Below are 19,276 nucleotides of genomic sequence, written 5' to 3'. Positions count from 1 at the left end.
AGATACCGATGTACAAGATAAATATAACTTTGGAGATAATTAATTAAATAGTTAATTTTTCATTAATCTAAAACATTAAATAAACTAATAGTTGTCAGTCCATAGTTGTCTCTGATACACAATGTTAATTGGCTACTTGTAAACCTTTCTTCTAACGTTATTTCAAATTTCCACTAATTTGGCCTGGCAATAGTTTTGATGAATACTAGTTTTCCAACAATAGTTTCTTATAAGTCATAAATGAAATTAGTCTCGAAAAACTTTTTAAAATGAGAGGAACAAATAATAAGGATATGAAATTTATGTTACTGAAAAGCTAATAAAAAAAATATTAATAAATTGCAAAACTAGTTTTTATGTGATATTTTCAAAATATTTTGCGAAAAAAAATCGCCAAAATTTGGTTTAATTTTGAGCTATTGTTGGAATTAAATGCTAAGATAAGAGATTTTAAATATAAAATATTTTTTTAATCTAATCAAATTTTAGGACTGATTTAATACCGATAAAAATTAAGGAAAAGTAACACAAAGTTTCAGACAAACAAACATATTAAGGATATTGACGTATTAAAGTAATACTGAGTTAAAGAAAACAGTTTTTTTAGGTTAATGCATCTCTCACAGACATGAGACAATATGGGAAATAATATCACCTATGTATCTTTCTTAAAGAAAGAAATATATTTCGCAGATTTTTTTAAATACAAAACGAAAAATACAAATTGAGCTAACCAAAATAAATAATAATAATAAAAGGGGATCTCAAGAAATAAGGCTACTTTTAATAAGGGTTCATGCTTTTCACAGCAAGACAATAAAATTTAACTTATTATTTTTTTAAAGACAATAAAATTAATGTATGAGGTATGGGCAAATTAGGATATTAGAAGATGTACCCATCCAGACGGACTGTTATCTTGTTAATAATTTCGCAGATCTGATTACCACAGATAAACCAACAGAAGTTTTAGTAGATAAAATCATGATCATTTGGCAGAGTGCTTAAGAAATAATATATATATAGAGAGATAATCTTTGCAATACACTTTAATAATAATTTTATGACAGAATTTTTGTTTCCTTGCAATTTGATAATCTCTATACATAAAATTCACGAATTTTCAAAACAAAACTAGTCATCGCAATTAGAATTGTGAAATGTCGAATAGAAAATAGAAAAATTGTAATGTCGAATAGAAAATTAAAAAAAATGCTGAAAAAAATATTAGTAACAATCTACAGTTTCGCCCGCGAAATGAAAATATAAGAAGCACCAGAAATACAAAATAATAAAAATTGCAGACTTCAGCTCAATGTCATTTGCAATCTATATATACTTTGGTTTATTCGCATACCGATAAATCAGTAAATTGAAACTGTTTCTAGATGCCAAAGCAGAAGTTGAAATTTTGCGTTCTGTAATAACGCACACCAAAGGGGCAGAGCTATTTTTAACTCAGTCCAATTTTATAGACGACATTGGACGATCATATATAGTGATAAAGGAATTGCAGGAACACTCTTTTCCATTCCTCCAGCATAATTCTTTCCAACTCTTGAAACATCTTTAGGGATGACTGAAAACCATCACTTCATCTACTAACACTAAGTAACCTGTCTTATTCTAGAATAATATGTTGGCAAAACATTCGAAAAGGAATTCATATACTAATGGAATCTTATGCAATCTACATTCATAGACCTCTAAAATGAGTTCTTTTTCTGAAGGATCTATTTCTATTGATGCATAATGCAGCTTATCGATGAATGGAGATGCCAATCTAAGCAGCATCTCACCGTCGATAAATCTGACACTTTCGTATACGAATGCAACTTTATCAAAAGTCCGGAGTTCCCTCTAAATGATGATCATAATGCAGCCATTATCAAGATAAGTAGTTAATCGTGACTCATTTGAAAGAAAAAGAAAATATCCAGCCATTTCTCTCCAACTAATACACATTTCTCTCCATTATCAGTAATCATAAAGCAGAAGTGTTAAAAACCACATCTTTTACTTTCTTTCTTTTGACACGTTCAAGTGATCAAACTCTTGCAATTCGAGATTTAAACATGATTAGGTTTGATGCTATTTGAGATATGGAGCCTTTTATAAATCCGTTTAGGTATGCATTTAATATGCCTGGCACTTATTTCAGTAAGATAATTTGGGGTGGACAAGAAAGAAGGGAGGTATAAGTTGAATAACTTATATATAAATCATGAACTAGGCTTCAGTGGAAAACATAAAATTGAAAATAATTGGTATTGATGATAAATTGAGATTCATTAATCACCCGCATCTTTCACAGTAATTCAAATTATATACACGATCTAAAAAGATATATTATATTAGATTCGATCTAATATAATATATTAGATTAGATTAGATCATGGTTCAATTTTAGATCTTGCGAAGGTATAAAGCTAATTTAGACATTTCAACTAAGTTTTGTTCTTTATGCACTTCCCAAATCATGGTAAGAGAATATTTGTACTTTTGAATAAGATAAAGGATCCCTTTTTGTTTTCACTTTATCCTGATTATGATAAAAAAAAGGATATGAGACGTTTATTTTAAAAATGGCGCAAGTCTATTTTTTGTTATTGCGAGATATTTAAAGGATTGCGCTTCAAAAAATTTAAAAATATTGGTAAGTATTAATAGACATATTTTTTGTATTTTGTGGTACCAGATAATGAAAGTTTGTAATCCAACATTGTTTGCTGATTTAAAAAAAGAGTTTTATTATAACTAAATGGACTTGCCTTGCTTTCAAAATTAATGAATTATAATAAAAGTTAATTTAATTGGAAAATACTTCAGTTGCATCAGCCATTTTTTTTAATAATAAAAACAAAATACTATCCAAAAATTTATAAATATTTAATCATTTGATAAAAAGTGAAACAAAACTGAATATTTTTGTAGAAAATGTAACATAAAAAACAATTCAATTTTATTAAGAATTTCAGTGGAATTATACATTTTCAGTTTATACCCAGGTATAATTAAATTTGATTTTATTCAGGATTTAACATTTTAAAATGTTCATGATGGACGGGAGATATATATTGTAATAAATCCACCAAGTCCTTGCATTTTTCAGATGTAATGTATCTCTTTTTTTCATACATAAAAGATAATTTTATATTTCTGAAATTACTTGGTCTTCCACGTTGTGTTGACAAATCGATCATTTTAAATTCAAAATCTCGTTCTATCGAAGTTTTGTTGAACATTTTGTATGGCGCATCCCTTGAAAATCTGATCCAACATATATTTAATCAATTCACGGTTTACTCCATCAGTATTTTTCTTTCTTTTTAAAATCGCTTTTTCCAGAGGTTGGGTAGAAAATAAATTTCCACGTTTAATTTCATGTACTAAAAATTTATTATGTTTTCGACAATTTTGTATTACTTTATAGTAATCCTGGGGAATATGCAAGGAACTGGTTTCTGGATTGAATAGTTACTGGATAGTTCCACCCCAAAATCACGATCGTTCGGTAGAAAGGAATGTCCTGACAATAAAAATTTGTGATCAATGTCACTGGATTATTCATTGTCACTGGACTGAATAATCGGTGATGAATGTAAACATATTATTACGACACACAAAATTAAGGTATATATTTTTATTATTTATGAAATATTGTACAATCATCGATTTTCAATATCAAAAATAGATAAATATAAACATAATAGATTTCAGACATGATGTTAAACGGCCACATCTGCTTCACCATACAGCAACCGGAGCTAAATTTTGCCAATTATATATTCGGGCAAATATAATTTCAATCTAAGATGGACTTGCACCACTTCCAAAATAAAGAGATTTTCAGTACTGTTAAGAGCTGAAACTTCCCCCACATACAAGAATCTGAATTTCTTTTTACTATAGATTTTTTACGCATAAAAAGATCATAATAAGTTTTATCTATAACTGCCATTATCTCCATTTTTTCAAAAATGGACTTGCCCCACTTTCAAAATAAACGGCTCATATATTAAGCACATTTCGATATTATTCATTGCACTCACGAAAAGTGTGACTTATAAATACATGGGAAATTTCTCAAAATTCCTTTTATATATAAAAATATGTACTAACTTCCAATTTTCCAATGGAATCATCCATTTTTATTATCGATTTACAAAGCTGCATGAAAATTATCTTCGGGTATCCACATTCTACGTCTATCAACCCATTTTTTTTTCAATTGTAACAAATACAATCAATGGCTAATAGTATTTATTTGGAAACCGACAATATTCTTTATGTAATTATCAAAAGTAAACATAGAACAGAAAAATATATGTTATGTAAAATCCAACATTCTAGGTATATGAAATTATTTGGAAAATATATTTTGAAATTTATCAAAAGTAGTCATTAAATATTGTCAAAATTATTGTTTCAATTTTCAACGAAGTCAAAAACTGTCTTTACACATGTATGAAATTTAAACATAAAGTATACAGATGTACATTTACAATAAAATGATAAATATAAATCATTGCTTATATCAAATCTGATAACTCATTCTACAAAAAAGGGATATATATATATTCGTAATTTGATTACAAATATGCTAAATGCTACACTCCCATTTCTCTTTTGATGCATATTAAAAAAAGAAAAGAAAAGAAAAATAACTTTATTTTTCAGCATGAACAGGAAAAATGAGATTTTTTCCCCTCCATTTAAACATGCAAAAATTATAATAAGTTTTTAAAAGAAAATAACTTTTTTTCATACGTTTTCTTTTAAAATAAAAAATATTTTTCAGTGGAGAAAAAGAATCAGCACCGAATAAAACTTCAAGAAAGAGAAGAAACAGGATTTGCAGGACCGTTGAATTAAAAGGAATTAAACTTCTTTGGTTTAGAATTAGCATACAAATGAGAATTCTGCATGTTTCTTTTCTTATGTTGGGTCAGTTCATTTGCCGGTAACGTTTTCTATTTTCCTTTCCGACACCGAGATTACTTGAGGGAAGAAATAATGAAAACAGGCGAAAGTTTGAAATAAAACGAAAGACTTTAATTTCAAATAGCATCACAAAATATCCAAGCACAGCTTCAAATGAATTTTATAGTTGTTTGATTCAATGGAAATGTTTTTTTAGGCATGTAAAAACTGGCAACTGGTCGTGATATTTTATAAATTATTTCAAATTTGAGTATTTAGAAAAAAAAATTGTATTGCAATAAAAGATATACAAATTTGAAATTAATTATTCATTAGCATGCTTTGATTGCAGCTAATTTTTAAAAAATAAAAGTACGACATTTATTTGGCGTTTAAAGGAAGATTATAAGAATTTTGGCATATTATATGTAAATTAGAGCATTGGAGAGATCCATACCAAAATGAAGACTAAAATTCATAGCACTTTCTGCAGCTGTTGCTCATAACATCAAGAAAAATTATTTTATCTATTAAAATAAATGTTTATGCTTTGTAGTTTCTTTGATCGTGCATTGAAACTTCAATTTATTTGGATTCTTATAAGTTCGTAGGCTTTGTCTAGTTCAATTAAGATGTATTACTATATAAGTACTAGAATATATCAGTACTAGTGAAATATTAAAGGACGTTTAACCTTAATCAAATAAAACACCACTTTTGATAAATACTCTTCTTATAATACGAATGTGAAAGATAATAGGTAAAATATTTCAAAGTGGATTTAAGTCCAAATGTCTATCCATATTAAATCAATAGCGCAAAATTTCGATTATCATTTTTAAAAAATATTATTTATAAAGAATTCAAATATTTAAAAAAACACTATCTTAAACTCTATTTTAAAAACACTTAAACTAAAAATAAGTGATAGTTCTACAGTTTTAGTTTCATTTACATATTTAAGTTACTGAAAAATCGCATTATGCGTTTTACAGTAAACCCAATAATATTTGAAAGAGTTTATCTAAAGAATTTTTGCAAGCATTCACTTACCTCGAGGTGTAAGGTCCGTACTTCCAAATGGGCCTTGTCTTGCAATGATCTCATGCAGAATAATTCCAAACGCATACACATCACCTTTCTGCGTACCATAGGGATTCACAGCAGGGAATCTCAGCAATTCAGGTGCTTTCCATAGAAGGTCTTAATGGGGGAAAACACAAAATTATGAAAGGTTGAAGTTCTTCAAGAAAATAAAAAATTATAATTCTAGATAGATACTGTATTATACCACTGGCTTTTGTATGTCAGATATCCGCTGTACACATAAAAACTTCTCATTTTTTATTAATAGAAATAATTAAGTTAAATTAGATTTAAGATTTTTCGAGTCGATAAAACTGATAATATTGGATTTATTTTTAGTTGTTTCGAATCAGAATAATCACATTTTACAAACATTTAAACTAAGTTTTTGAATCGTATAAAATAATTCCAAATGATTAAATCCCAAAATTCAAAGCAATGATTACAATAAACTTAGTTAAACTTGAAAAATTAAAAGTATCGTAACTATTTCAACACATTAGTATACTTCGACAGAGAATGAAAAGCGCAAACAAAGTCTATCTTAAATATGAAATTTTGAAAAACAAAAAAACATATGGAGAAAATAATTGCAAAACAAGGTACACTTGTTCTGCCGCAACATTCGGGGTCAACTGAATGTCAAGTCACCACAACAATAATCAAACACTGAGTTAGTCCCGTTTGCTACTAAGCACGGCGTTTTCTGAATTATCCAAGGTCCATAATTTTTTGCGAGGGATAACATCTATATTAGAAAATATATGAAATGGTTTTGGCAGTCTACTCCCACAAATGAACAATCACAAATATATTAAAAACTCACTTCTGAAGTATTGGTGTTCAGCCACGGATCCCGTTTCTGAGGCAGCTCTCAGTTCGTGGAGACCAAAATCCGTGACTTGCAAAACCCATCTACTGCTCACCACGCAATTTGAAGACTTCAGGTTGCCATGGAATTTCAGATCACTCTCATGGAGAAAAATCATACCCTGGAAAGGGAATAAAATCATGCAAAAAGATTGATTGAAACTCTTTTCTTAACAATATATCTACGAATACGCGGCTTTATTGAGGTAAATACTGGAATTTAATGCATAAAATTAGGATTGGAATTAGCATAATTAGTATTGCTTATTTATGTATGCCATTTCAATATTATATATATGTATTCAGGATAATCGGTAAAGCACTTTAAAGAGTTTTAAATTCAAAACGGTCAGTCATATGACTAGGAATGTAATACGTACGTATTGTAAAATGTCAATGATGAATTGATTGAGAAAGTTACAGCTTATCTAGTTGCGAAATAAAGAAGATACAAAAAATAACTTTAAAAAATAATCAGCGGAAAGTCCAATAAAAAAATTGCTTTCTGTACAATTATAAAAGCCAGGAAAAAAGTATCTGGATTTATTAGTGAAGTTCATAAAGATACTTAATATTAAAATTAGAAGTTTTAAAAAGGATTCATTCAAAAATTGAAGAATGCATTCTCAGATTTCCCCTCCTCCTCTTAGAGGGTTTTTTAGAATATTTTTCATTATTTTTGTTCATTTTTTTTCATTGCGCAAATTTCACTCACTGACCTCAGATGCTGAACACTTTGTAAACTCTATGATAATACTCGCTAATACTATAATGATATGGTTATAATGATGATATAATGATATGGTTATGATCATACTGGATTTTTTTCAATTTCAGGCGAATTGTTTTTCAAGTCACGGAAAGTTCATGAGTATAACTGCTAATTCCTTTCTATTATTGCATCTAGTGTACATTTTTAACGAGACTTTCCGACTGATACCTTTATCATTTATGTTATTTTTTGTAACTTCTTTATTTCTCCTCTAGATGTGCTGTAATCTGTCTCATTAAATTGAGCATAGTCACTTTACTACAGGTATGCATTACTTTCTTCGCTATACGAGATTTATTTTGAATTTATAAAAGCTTAAAAGCACTTTTCCAATTACCCAGTATATATACATACCTGCATTAAAGTAGAAATTTCATTTCTTTCTAAATTTATATGACATCTGTACTCATTCGGCCTGATTAGCACGAAAGAAATCTGCCTAACTGTCAATTTTAAAAATAAAAAGTAATTGAAATGGCACAGTCCAGTCCCACTGGAAGGTAGCAAACTGACTAACATTGATACTTATGCTGATGTCACAAGAGCTCTAATTTATTTTTGCTGGCGAAACATCTTCAATGGCGGTCGCTATTCTTAGTGGAAAGATACTGTCCGCCGATTATTTATTTCCTTTAACATAAATGGTAACAACCATCTTCTAATACCTCTTGCTTCCTTATATTCATTTTTGAATAAAATGTTTAATGCCCGTTCTTTAATTTTAGAAATTAAATTTATAAAAATCAAATCTGGTTCCTATATTATGTCTGTAATGAAGTGTCAGTAACATAAATCCATATAGATACGCTTTAAATAGGCTAGATATTCCATTCTTATTTAAAAAATTGTAAACATCCGGATACAATATTCAAGACCTATTATTGTTATTCATGAAAGTCAGAAAAACATTTTTGTTTAAATGAATAGAATTTGAAGAAGAACGATTCTGCAATGATATAATAAATTAAATTCTTCGCAATGTAAATTTACATCAATTAATTTCAGAAGTGGCACGAAAGTTCTAGAAATATAATAAACTATCTATTGTTTCATAAAGTAAGTGATTTAAAATCAACCTCATTATAAGAGAAATCTTTATCAAACGCTTACTACAGAGATATTATTCTAATTTAGAACTACATTCGTTAATTGATATTTTTTAGTCTTCTGTTTTTATATTTCCCTTGTTCAAGAAGTAAATCTTGTAGCAAACAAGCTTTACACATATTAATTCTGATGTGTTTTTCTACATGAAAGTACGTAGAAGAATTTTTTATACAGCGAGGATTCAGCGTACGAGCGACTTAGAAGTTGAAAATCATTAACAAATTAAAATTGAATATACCCAAGCAGCCCATTTAAGCATTTTATAGCATAATAAAATCGTTTATTCTAATAAAAATTGTCAAATGCATACAATTTATTCGATACTTAGCCAAAGAACATTAGTAAAAATCTACATACACGATGTTCTGTCAATATATTGACAAATTCATCGGTTCGTTAGTAGAGGAACAGAAATTCTAATGGGAAAAGGTACACCAACAACATTGAGAGGATGAAAATTGCTAAGGCAAATAGAGGTTTCGCAAGTGGCGATTTCTGATATCATACAACGATGTAAAAAAAATTTTCTGGTGTGCTCTAAGATACCAATATAATTTTGATGCCTGAACGACGATAATTTGAGGAATGCGATTCTCCTTTATATCCTTATGCGTTGCATAAATGAGTGATTTTAGATGACGAAAAATAGAAGAAAGTCACATGGATTGAGATAAGTGTGAACCCTAAACAATGTGTTCTAAGAGTGCAATCCATTTCCATGTAGCATCAAGCAGATTACGCAAGCTGAGAGAAACAAAATGCAGAGGTACTTTACAACATTTGAGGAGAGAAAAAAACAATATATTGTTCTATTGAGGCGTTCGGGTAGCAAGGACGGAACCAAATGGAAATCACCAAGCATTCCTGACTATAAACCTATGTTGAGATCTCCATGGTATAATGGCATGAGGAATATCCGTCAACCACATATGGGTATTATGTGTGATACCTTATGAGATAATACCTTTTGAACTCACAGATCACATGCTCTTTTCGCTTTCTCAGTGTTGTTTGTATCACCATGTTCCTTTGGAATTTTTGTCCTAGATGCTTACTGAACCTCCCAAGTTTGTTGATCTATTAGAAGAACACCCTGCATTTTTTTATACATCCCATTTGCAATTTTTTTAGTTTCTAAAGGGATTTCAGTGATGTAGCAGTTGCATTATTCTTATCTTCTCTTTTGGATACTAGATGGCGATGCCTGATTAGGCCATCCCATATGTCACCCATAGTGCAATGCGATTGTAATTAGAATGAGATGTGATGCTGTACTGTTAAGCCGCGCGCGTGAATGTCTTGTGTTTGTGCTTGTTTAGTGTGTGAATGTGATTATTAAAAGAAATGTTCCTAAAAACATTCGTCATGTTGCTTCCTGCAAGGATCAAAATAATCTACATACCACCACAGTATAATAAATTTCTATAATAAAGCATCATTTCTGAAGAAACCCCCAGAAGAGTGTATTTAAATAAAACCTTATTTTCCTCATTTAATAGTTAGAATTTGTATTGAGGATATAAAAATGTTAAACAAATGTGAAGGCATGACATTTTTTATGTTCTAATTCAAATTAAAATATATTAACTTCCTACAACATAACAATAACTCCAGTATAATTAACTACCACCACTTTTTACCAATTTTTTTAAACATTCTATTAAATAAAAATCATAACTCCGCAGAGACAAAATCAAATTAAATTCTTCTTGTAGATAAAATTTTAATAAAAATTACTGAAAAGTGCTTTTTCTCAAGAGACACGTTAAAGTAAAAACAGACATTTAATAATATTCTATTTATATCATAGAAGGATTCCATTGTAAATTCTTTTCATTCGTTAAAATAAAATAGAACTCATATACTTCAAACATCACTCTATGCTTTCAAATCGCATCAATCGAAGTTCCCATTTGAGACTTACAAAGAATGAATATTTTTGCGGAACTTTTAAGTAATGGAGGAAGTTAAATATTTTTAAGAGTTTCTAAAGAAATGAGGCTCTTAGTGATTCAATTTTATTTTTCAAATAAAAAATGCTTTAAATACTTGTTTTTTAAAAATGGCTGCAAGGATAAATTATACAGAATAACATTAAAAAAATATTTGATCAATTAATTAATTAAAAAATTTTTTAATTTAAGTTCACTCTCCCTATCAAGTAGATATCCGTCATTAATCTTCATATAAAAAATTACTCCCTTTATTGAAATATTTACATCATAAATAGTTATAAAACAATTTCAAAAATTAACTAAGAAATATCTCCAATTATAATTTGCTAATTATTTATCATTGAAATTCAGTAACTTTAACTAAGTTATCTTCAGTGCACCATTTAAGAGGGATACGGAAGATTTTATTATACTCAAACTAATGAAAAAAGAATAAAACAACAACAAAAATATTTCACAGCAGTTATGAAAAAATATATAGGAACCACATATAAGTACTTTTTGTATTTAATAAGTAACAGCAATGAATAACTTTTAATTACAAGTTGTTAAGTATTCGAAAAATCAAAAACTATCAACTTCTCCGTTAAAAACACATTTTTCAAAAAACAAACAAAAATGGTATCTATATCTTGAATGAATGAAACGGAACATTTCAAAGAAAAATACTGACATTAAAGCGCAGAAACATGGGAGTAAAAAATATTTTATATTATAATGAAACAAAAAAAAGTGTAGCATTACTCCACATATTTAATAAAATTGGAATCCATTGGAAACTGTATGCAATTAGATTATTTAGCTGTATGCAACTAGCCTTAATATTAGTCACATTACAAAAATTGTATAACTGACATATTGCTCGATTAATTATCTAATCTAACACTGTGTATGCATTGCCATGTTGTGTCTTTAGTTCTGGTTTCAGATTTCATAAAAAAAAAACTTTTTTGAATACTTAAAGCTTGTTTATGCTGAAGCATTAAAGACAAATAAGAGAGGAATTGATCAATAAGGAAATAAATATTTTATAAAATATTTTCTGTGATTGGTCAATTCTTCATTTGAATACTTTACCATCAACAATAAGTCCCTTTAATAGTCAGTTTTTCATTTTTGCTTTTTAGTTATCTGACAGAAAAATAGTTATTTTTTTATTATTATAAAAACCAATTTATACAAGCCGGCGTCCTGGCATAGGGGTAGCGTGTTTTCCCCGTGATCTGGGTGTCCCGGATTCGTCCTGGTTCGGGCATGGCTGTTCTTCTTCTGTGTTCTATCTGTGAGGTGTGTGAATGCGGGAAAGAGTAAAAAGAAGTTGTGCAAGCGAATGTGACGCATGAAGTAGCTAAGTCGTACTCTTATCCCTAGTTGGCGCCATTGAAAAAACAAGAGACGCTCACTTGGCTTAAAACGCTGACAGATAACTGTCAGCTGGCTTATAAAGTGCCATAAGAAACAACAACCCAAATTTATACATAAATAATATTTGAAAACTACAAGTTTGTTATTTTTTTTATATTTACTGAAATAATAATCCTAATTCCCATTTGTATGTAATTGTAGCGATCCTTTTAAAAAAACTAAGTTACCACCAAGAAATAAGAGAGAATGAATTCAATTTTTTTTAATAAAAAGCTTAGTTAATAACTCTCAATCCAATTTCTACTTAATTTTAAAACAATATCATGTAAACTATATATGAAAGTAATAGCAGGAGTAGAAACTCTACTACTATAATATGACCAATAACATTTTAACGATATCTTCGCGATGTTGTATGGCCTTTAGAATATCGTACATGTATATAAAAAATCTTATAAAAATTAAAAATATAACAAAATGATCATCTTGTAAATGAAACACTTTCACAAGAAAATATTTTAATATCGAAAACCAACGTTGTTTCAGAAAGCATGTTTGTATCTTAATTGACATGATTTAAGCAATGTATTGTAGAATTTGGTTTGATGATTTAAGCACGTTTTCCATCAAGTCTTGCATAAGAAAATGCATAAGAAAAGATCTATGTCCTTTAAAAAAATGTAGTTTTAGAAAAATTGGTGTCATTTCATTATAATGAGTCTTGCAAAATTAAAGTACTTTATGAAGGTGTGGAGAGGATCAAGATTGGAAAAATCTTTCGTCTGAAAAAAATGAATTAATGCTAATAAAATGGAAAGTTTTTCGTGATATTTATCTTAATAAAGAATAGAGTACAAAAAGATAACGTAAATAAGATAAATCTAAATATTTTAATGCAAAATTCAAAATGACTTAGTTTTATAACATGGAAAAATCTTCTGAAAAAATATAGATCCGGTATCTTCACAAAGGCAGTTGACACTGTTTAAAAAAGTAATCCTTTTTTCTAAACTAAAAGATTTACAGAATAAAGTTATAAGCATGTTACAGATTAAGTCCTAATACCATACCAAAAAAGATTTGTTTCTAAAAAATTTATTGCACCTTATACGGAAGAATATTTTCAAATAAGATTACGACAGCAACCTGAGAATGTATTTTAAAATCAATGTACCTTTATACCAGTTTTATTCCAAGAAACGGATTCCTTTTTGCATAGTAAAATAAGTCTATGTAATGGCGAATACATTTTAAACAAAAAAGCACATTTTTTTTATTTTTTGCTTAATAAAGAAATTTATTTTATGATGGCAAAATAAAAAAAAAGGCATAATAAAATATACTTGAATTATTTTTAAAAAATATCATATCCAAAAAATTAATTATACAATTATTAAAACATGCATTTTGTATCCATAAGATGAACTCGTTTCCTTCAAAATATAATTATTAATACAAGACTGATTTTGCATTAAAATGTGATACTTGATATAAAGACGTAAACTTCCTTCAAAAGTTTCCAATGTACATTGAAAAATAGAATTATTTACAAAAAGAATTTTGTATTTCGAATTTTATTCTGTTTATCAGCACATATAATAATCGTTTTCCAAAACTGAAGAATGGTTTCTCTTAATCATTCAAGTATTTTCACAATAGAAAAACACGAACCCAAAAGATGATTATTGGCATTTTTTTTTTTAATAGTGTACTCCCATTTGCTAGATGTAACATCAATTATATATATATATATATATATATATATATATATATATATATATATATATATATATATATATATAACCCAACTATTATTCTCATGAAACAAATTAAAGAAAAGTCGCTAATTTGTATCAAAAAGTTATAAAACAAGACTTAAAATAAAATGGTATCTCCTCGATAATGAATGACATTCTGCAGTTAATAAAAATCATAATATGAAAGGTGACTTTTAAATTAAGCCACTATTTATAATATCCAAGAAAAAAACATTTATAGCTTTTTTAATGAACTGAAAATGGTCTAATTGAATCGTCGAGATAAACATTACACGTCTGAATTTACTTATTATTTATTTATAAATCAATTTGAATAAAGCAATATCTAAACATCGAGAGCAATAATTTACCAGCATTTCTAGATTGTTAGGCTTATTTTAAATTTCAATGAAAGAAAAATAGTGTCAATTAGGCCAATCTTAAGATTTGAATATCTCTAAATAAGTACTTATACTGGTTTTTTTTTCTTTTCAAGAATGAAATAAAAATATCAAAATAAGGAAAAATTGGACTTTTTGGGAAATTATTTATTATTAAAACACTTCTCCTTTATTACAATACAGATTTAGTAGAAATTTGAAAACAAATTGGAGAAAAAGTAATATCATAGTAAATAGAATAAATTTTCTTATTTATTTAAATGAGAGAAAAATTTATTGTTAATAATATTTAAAAAAATAAATCGTTTCATAAATGAAAAAAATTACCTTTATAAGATCAAACACCAATGATGCTATGAACATGTTATCTAATTTCATATCATCGTTTTCCAAAATGTCCTAGTAATGAAAAAAAAAGTTATAAATTTGTTAAAATAAGCATGGCACCAAAGCATATAATTCAAACATAAGAATTGTGAAACTTATAAATAAGATTAATAGAGCTAATATTTTAATTAATTTTTAATAAATAGAATTAGTATTTTATTAAAAGGGGTATTAAATGAAAACAGCGAAAAATTTAACTAAGAATTTCAATGAAAGTTTAAAAATCCGTTAGTAACTTGTAATCCTACATTAATGATAGTTATTGATTTTCTCTTTAATTAAAAAAATTAAATTAATGTAAACATTTAATATTTATTTCACATACTTATAATACCATTAAGACCATAAAATAAATTTTTCGGAACAAATTTAAGAATGAATATCATTTTCTAAATTCTAAATAGCAAAATAGTTTCTCAATACATCAAAACAATAATCTCAAGTAATTATTTAAAATATATCAGGAAAACAATATAAAAACAACAAAAATATCAGCAAGTATTTGTCAATACGAAAGACATTTTGATATTTTGTTGATGAATGAAGTGATGATACACGATAAAAAATGTAGAAAATTTTATATAAATTATTAGTTTCAGCTTAAACATTATTACATAAAATTAAACATCAATAAAAACTTCATGTTTGCAGGAAGCTTTTATTATAGAAATATAATTATCCCCAAGGAGAAATATAAATTACAATAAAATAAACAACAAGAGGATTAAATGATAATATTTTTAGTTTGAAAAGAATTTAAAATGAGTAAATATTTTTATGTGTCTAATAATGTTCGACAAACTTAAAAGATGAGTATATTTTATAAAAGAGGATGCTAAAAAAAATCACACTCGAAAATTATTAGTAATAATAATTTTTCTTATTAAACTTCATATATTTAGATGTATCAGTTTTAAATTTCAATAAATATTGAATATTTAATCATTCAAGAAATTTAAGACTCTTTATTAAAATAAATGTACAAAAATTAATGTGCAAGATTTACATGGGAAATAGATTTTATTTGTTTTCAAAAGATAGAGTAGTGACATAAGAATTAACATACAGAAATTAGCTGCCTAAATGTAGTAAATATTCAAGATCAATTAATTCAGAATTAATCAATAGTTCGATATAAAAAATTCATTTTAAAAATAAAATTTTGAGTAAATTAAGAGAAAAAAACTTTACCGTATTATTTTATATAAAGAAGGGTCAGTTTATTAAATCATTATTTTTTACATGTTTTTTTCAAGAGTGTAAGGAATATTAAATTAAAAATAAACAATCGTAATAAAAAATAATTGCTACCATTAAAAATCTACACGTTTATATCGACTAGTACTGTAATCAGAATATAAAGATTTACTATTTCAAAAAGATTCCAATATATTCTATTTATATACATTATGTAACAGAAAATAAAAATAACATCATATATCCAACTAGAATGAACTGCAATGCAAAGAGTAAATACATTTGCTGCAAAAAATAATTTTGTTTAATATGGATAATTACTGATTTTATTTAAATATAATCCAATTAAGGGTAAAACCGTTATCGCTTTAAGCTTATTAAATTATTAAGCATGTAAGCTTATTAACTTATTGTTTTGTTTTACATTTTTTTTTGTCATGATCTCTATGAATTTCAGTTTATATATGTTTTCTTGGCATGCTTCAACTTAAAATATCCTTGTGTGGATAAATTGTTAATTGCTGCATTTTGCTTTTTGTGTAATTTATTACACGATTTTTTAAAGTCTATAATTTTATTTTGATTACAGAAGCTTTGCAATAACTTTATTCCTATAACAAAAATAAAGGCAGTGGATTGTTTTCTAGCCATTTAGTGAAAAGATTATTAATTTCGACTTGAATCATATGAGACTATCGGATATAATAAAATAGAAAGAAATATAAAGCACAAGAAAACATTCCTTGGAACATTTCTGCAAGTATTAAAATAAGGCATTTGATTAAGTAAAACTGCGTTAATTAAACTCCAGTGCGCAATAATAAATAAAATAATTATCCTATAATTCGCATTTTCAGGAATCCATGTTCATTCCTGCCCAAAAGTTAAGAAATATGGTACAAGGCGAAAACAAACGCCGAGGAATTTTAATGAAACAATGCTAATAACCTCTGCCATCGGTGGTTTGTGCTGCTAAAATACAGCCAGGAATGTATTCTTTAACTTATTCTGGAAAGGAAAATATCGATTAGGAGACTGAAGTCTTGAAGCTAGATGGATTTGGAAAAAAAAATGTTTCTAATCGAAATGTTCCAGAACAAAAACTTTCAAAGAAATACTTTTAGCATGTTTACTTTGTCTCACTGACACCCGCATTGATTAACACACTTGTATTTTTACAGACGATCAAGGGAACACGGCACATCCACTCCTGCAAGTGACATTAAGAACGAATATTGATTGCCTGCATAAGCGCTTTTACGAAAATAAGTAGTGTAAAAAAAATGCCCCACAAGAAAACTTTTAAGTAAGGATAGACTAAACGTCTGTAGTTTAATAAACCTGCTAAGTCAAAGTAAAACAATCAATGAAATGAGTAGGTGGTGTGATTTCGTGAAAAAAATGATTCCAATTTTGGTTATCAGTAAACATATAAAAATTAATATCAAAACAGTTTAGAATAAAATTACCAGAGCAGCATTTGTCTGTGAGTTCTAAACATTATTTAGTAGAAGATGGGCACTGCAAGAGTAAAAGCTTAAAATAAAATGCATAACGCTTCAGAAGGATTTTAATATCCAAGATGAACAGTTTGCATCATTATGGCCTGTTAAAATGTTTGTATAGGATTTAAATGTATTTAAAAGTAATTAATATGCAAATAATTCAAATTCTTTGAAATGAAAAAGGAAAAAAAAATAACGTTAAGGCTCACAGGAATGTTAAAAAAGAAAATTAGATTTCGCAGAACTCTTACCATAACTCTAAGATAAATTGAAACATATATGTCATTTATCAATGATGTGATCACTCACAGACTGATATATACTGCCACTATAATGTCCAATAATGTCGCATAATTCGATGCTTAGTGGTACGATGACATTATCGGACTATTTTATAAGTAAATGCTCATGCAATTGAGCACTTTTAAGGCTATTAAGATATCATTGTTTCAGAGTTTATCACAAATTGATGCTTAAAAACACTTTGTTCAGGAAATCATGAATCTCAATCAATATTAAAAATAGCCTTACATTTATTCTCTTAATTGTGCGCTTAAACATTTGTTATGGAGTGGAGTCAAATGATGTTGCCATTAAATCTCTAACTATCACAGTAATACATCTTCTAATTGCACGTAGTCTTTTGCTGTCCAGTGACTTCACTTTCTGATTTCTCATTGAGGAATAGAATTTTTCTTCCTTTGTTTTCAACAAGAAAATCGAATCGAGCCATTAAATATTTGATGAAAAAATGAAAAATGTTTAAATTTTATTCCAACAATAAAATAAGATGCTGAAAATTATGCTAATAAATATTTTTTCTAATTATGAAAATTTAGGAGGAAATTATAAGGTAACTTAATTCATATCATTTAAAAGACAATTTTTTAAATTTTAAAATGGTGTAAAAATTATTTTTACTCAAAACTAGTTTAGAATTTAACATGGAAAAATACAAAAAATTCGCTTAACTTTTAACTAGTATTCGAAACACATTGTTACACCTCTGAAGTATATTTAAAGGAAGTTTAAATATACTTTAAACTTACTCTACTCTACGATACTCTAAGTCAAATAATTTGACCAAAAAATGCTTGGGGATAGATACAAATTATCCTTTATTATTAGTAGATATAAATCAAGAATGAAAATATTCTGTTCACTCGAATGCCAAAGAAAATATGGCATAAAGATTTATATGATATTTTTATCTGTAACAATAAAATCTGATTTTTATGCCACAAAATGGACATTTAAAGAATTAAAAGAATATATAAAATATTTTTAATTATTAATTCACTGTTATTGAAAAAAAAGGTCGTATATCAGTTATATAAAAAATGTCCACCCTCCATTTGTAAAGAATTTCATGTGAATAAATGGAAAATAATAGTATATCAATCTTCCTTTCTTCAGAAATATAGAAGACCATATATCTAAAGAAGGAAGAATTTCGAACTATCTGAAAACGGAGGATTTATTGGATCATTCGAAACGACCCATCCCATTTTTCTAGACATTTTTTTTTCTAAATTCATACAGGTGGTTAAACTAACATAAGACATTCCAAGAGTTAACTGATAGTTTTAGAATTATGCTTTTGTTGTGCGATACTTAAAAACTAAATTAAATAATGTTTTCTTAATAACACTTACGTAAGAGATTATTTTTTTGCGATTGATTATACTGAAAGCGATAACTATCTTTTAGATGGATAGATATTATTGACATAAATATCATTTGAGCTTTTACACAAACACATGTCATATAAAATTCTTTATTTGTTATATAAGTGCATAAAACTGGTCAGTATGTATCCAATGTATCCAATTCAAAAAATACTGTCAGGATAGTGGCAAGTTCTAGTCCGTACGAAAAAATTACATGCCAGTGATTCATCCTTTTCATTTTGTGTGCATCTGTTCATAAAACATGGCAAAATGATTATATT

The 19,276-nt window shown here is 27.4% G+C and overlaps 1 protein-coding gene across 2 annotated transcripts in view; it reads right to left on the bottom strand.

Moving 5' to 3' along the window:
- Positions 1 to 19,276, bottom strand: part of LOC129963110 (receptor-type guanylate cyclase Gyc76C-like) — a 426,844-nt gene that overhangs the window by 78,417 nt on the left and 329,151 nt on the right. For both annotated transcript variants that reach the window (XM_056077187.1, XM_056077197.1), the window contains 3 exons: positions 14,564 to 14,635; positions 6,836 to 7,001; positions 5,977 to 6,126 (listed from right to left, as the gene is read on the bottom strand). In XM_056077187.1, coding sequence (XP_055933162.1) covers positions 5,977 to 6,126; positions 6,836 to 7,001; positions 14,564 to 14,635 — 388 coding nt within the window. The remainder of the gene's footprint in view (positions 1 to 5,976; positions 6,127 to 6,835; positions 7,002 to 14,563; positions 14,636 to 19,276) is intronic.

Source organism: Argiope bruennichi, chromosome 1, assembly GCF_947563725.1.
Source record: "Argiope bruennichi chromosome 1, qqArgBrue1.1, whole genome shotgun sequence".
In the NCBI taxonomy this organism is placed as follows: Eukaryota; Metazoa; Arthropoda; class Arachnida; order Araneae; family Araneidae; genus Argiope; species Argiope bruennichi.
Note: the sequence above shows the minus strand (reverse complement) of the source record. Positions and strands in the feature narration are given on the sequence as shown.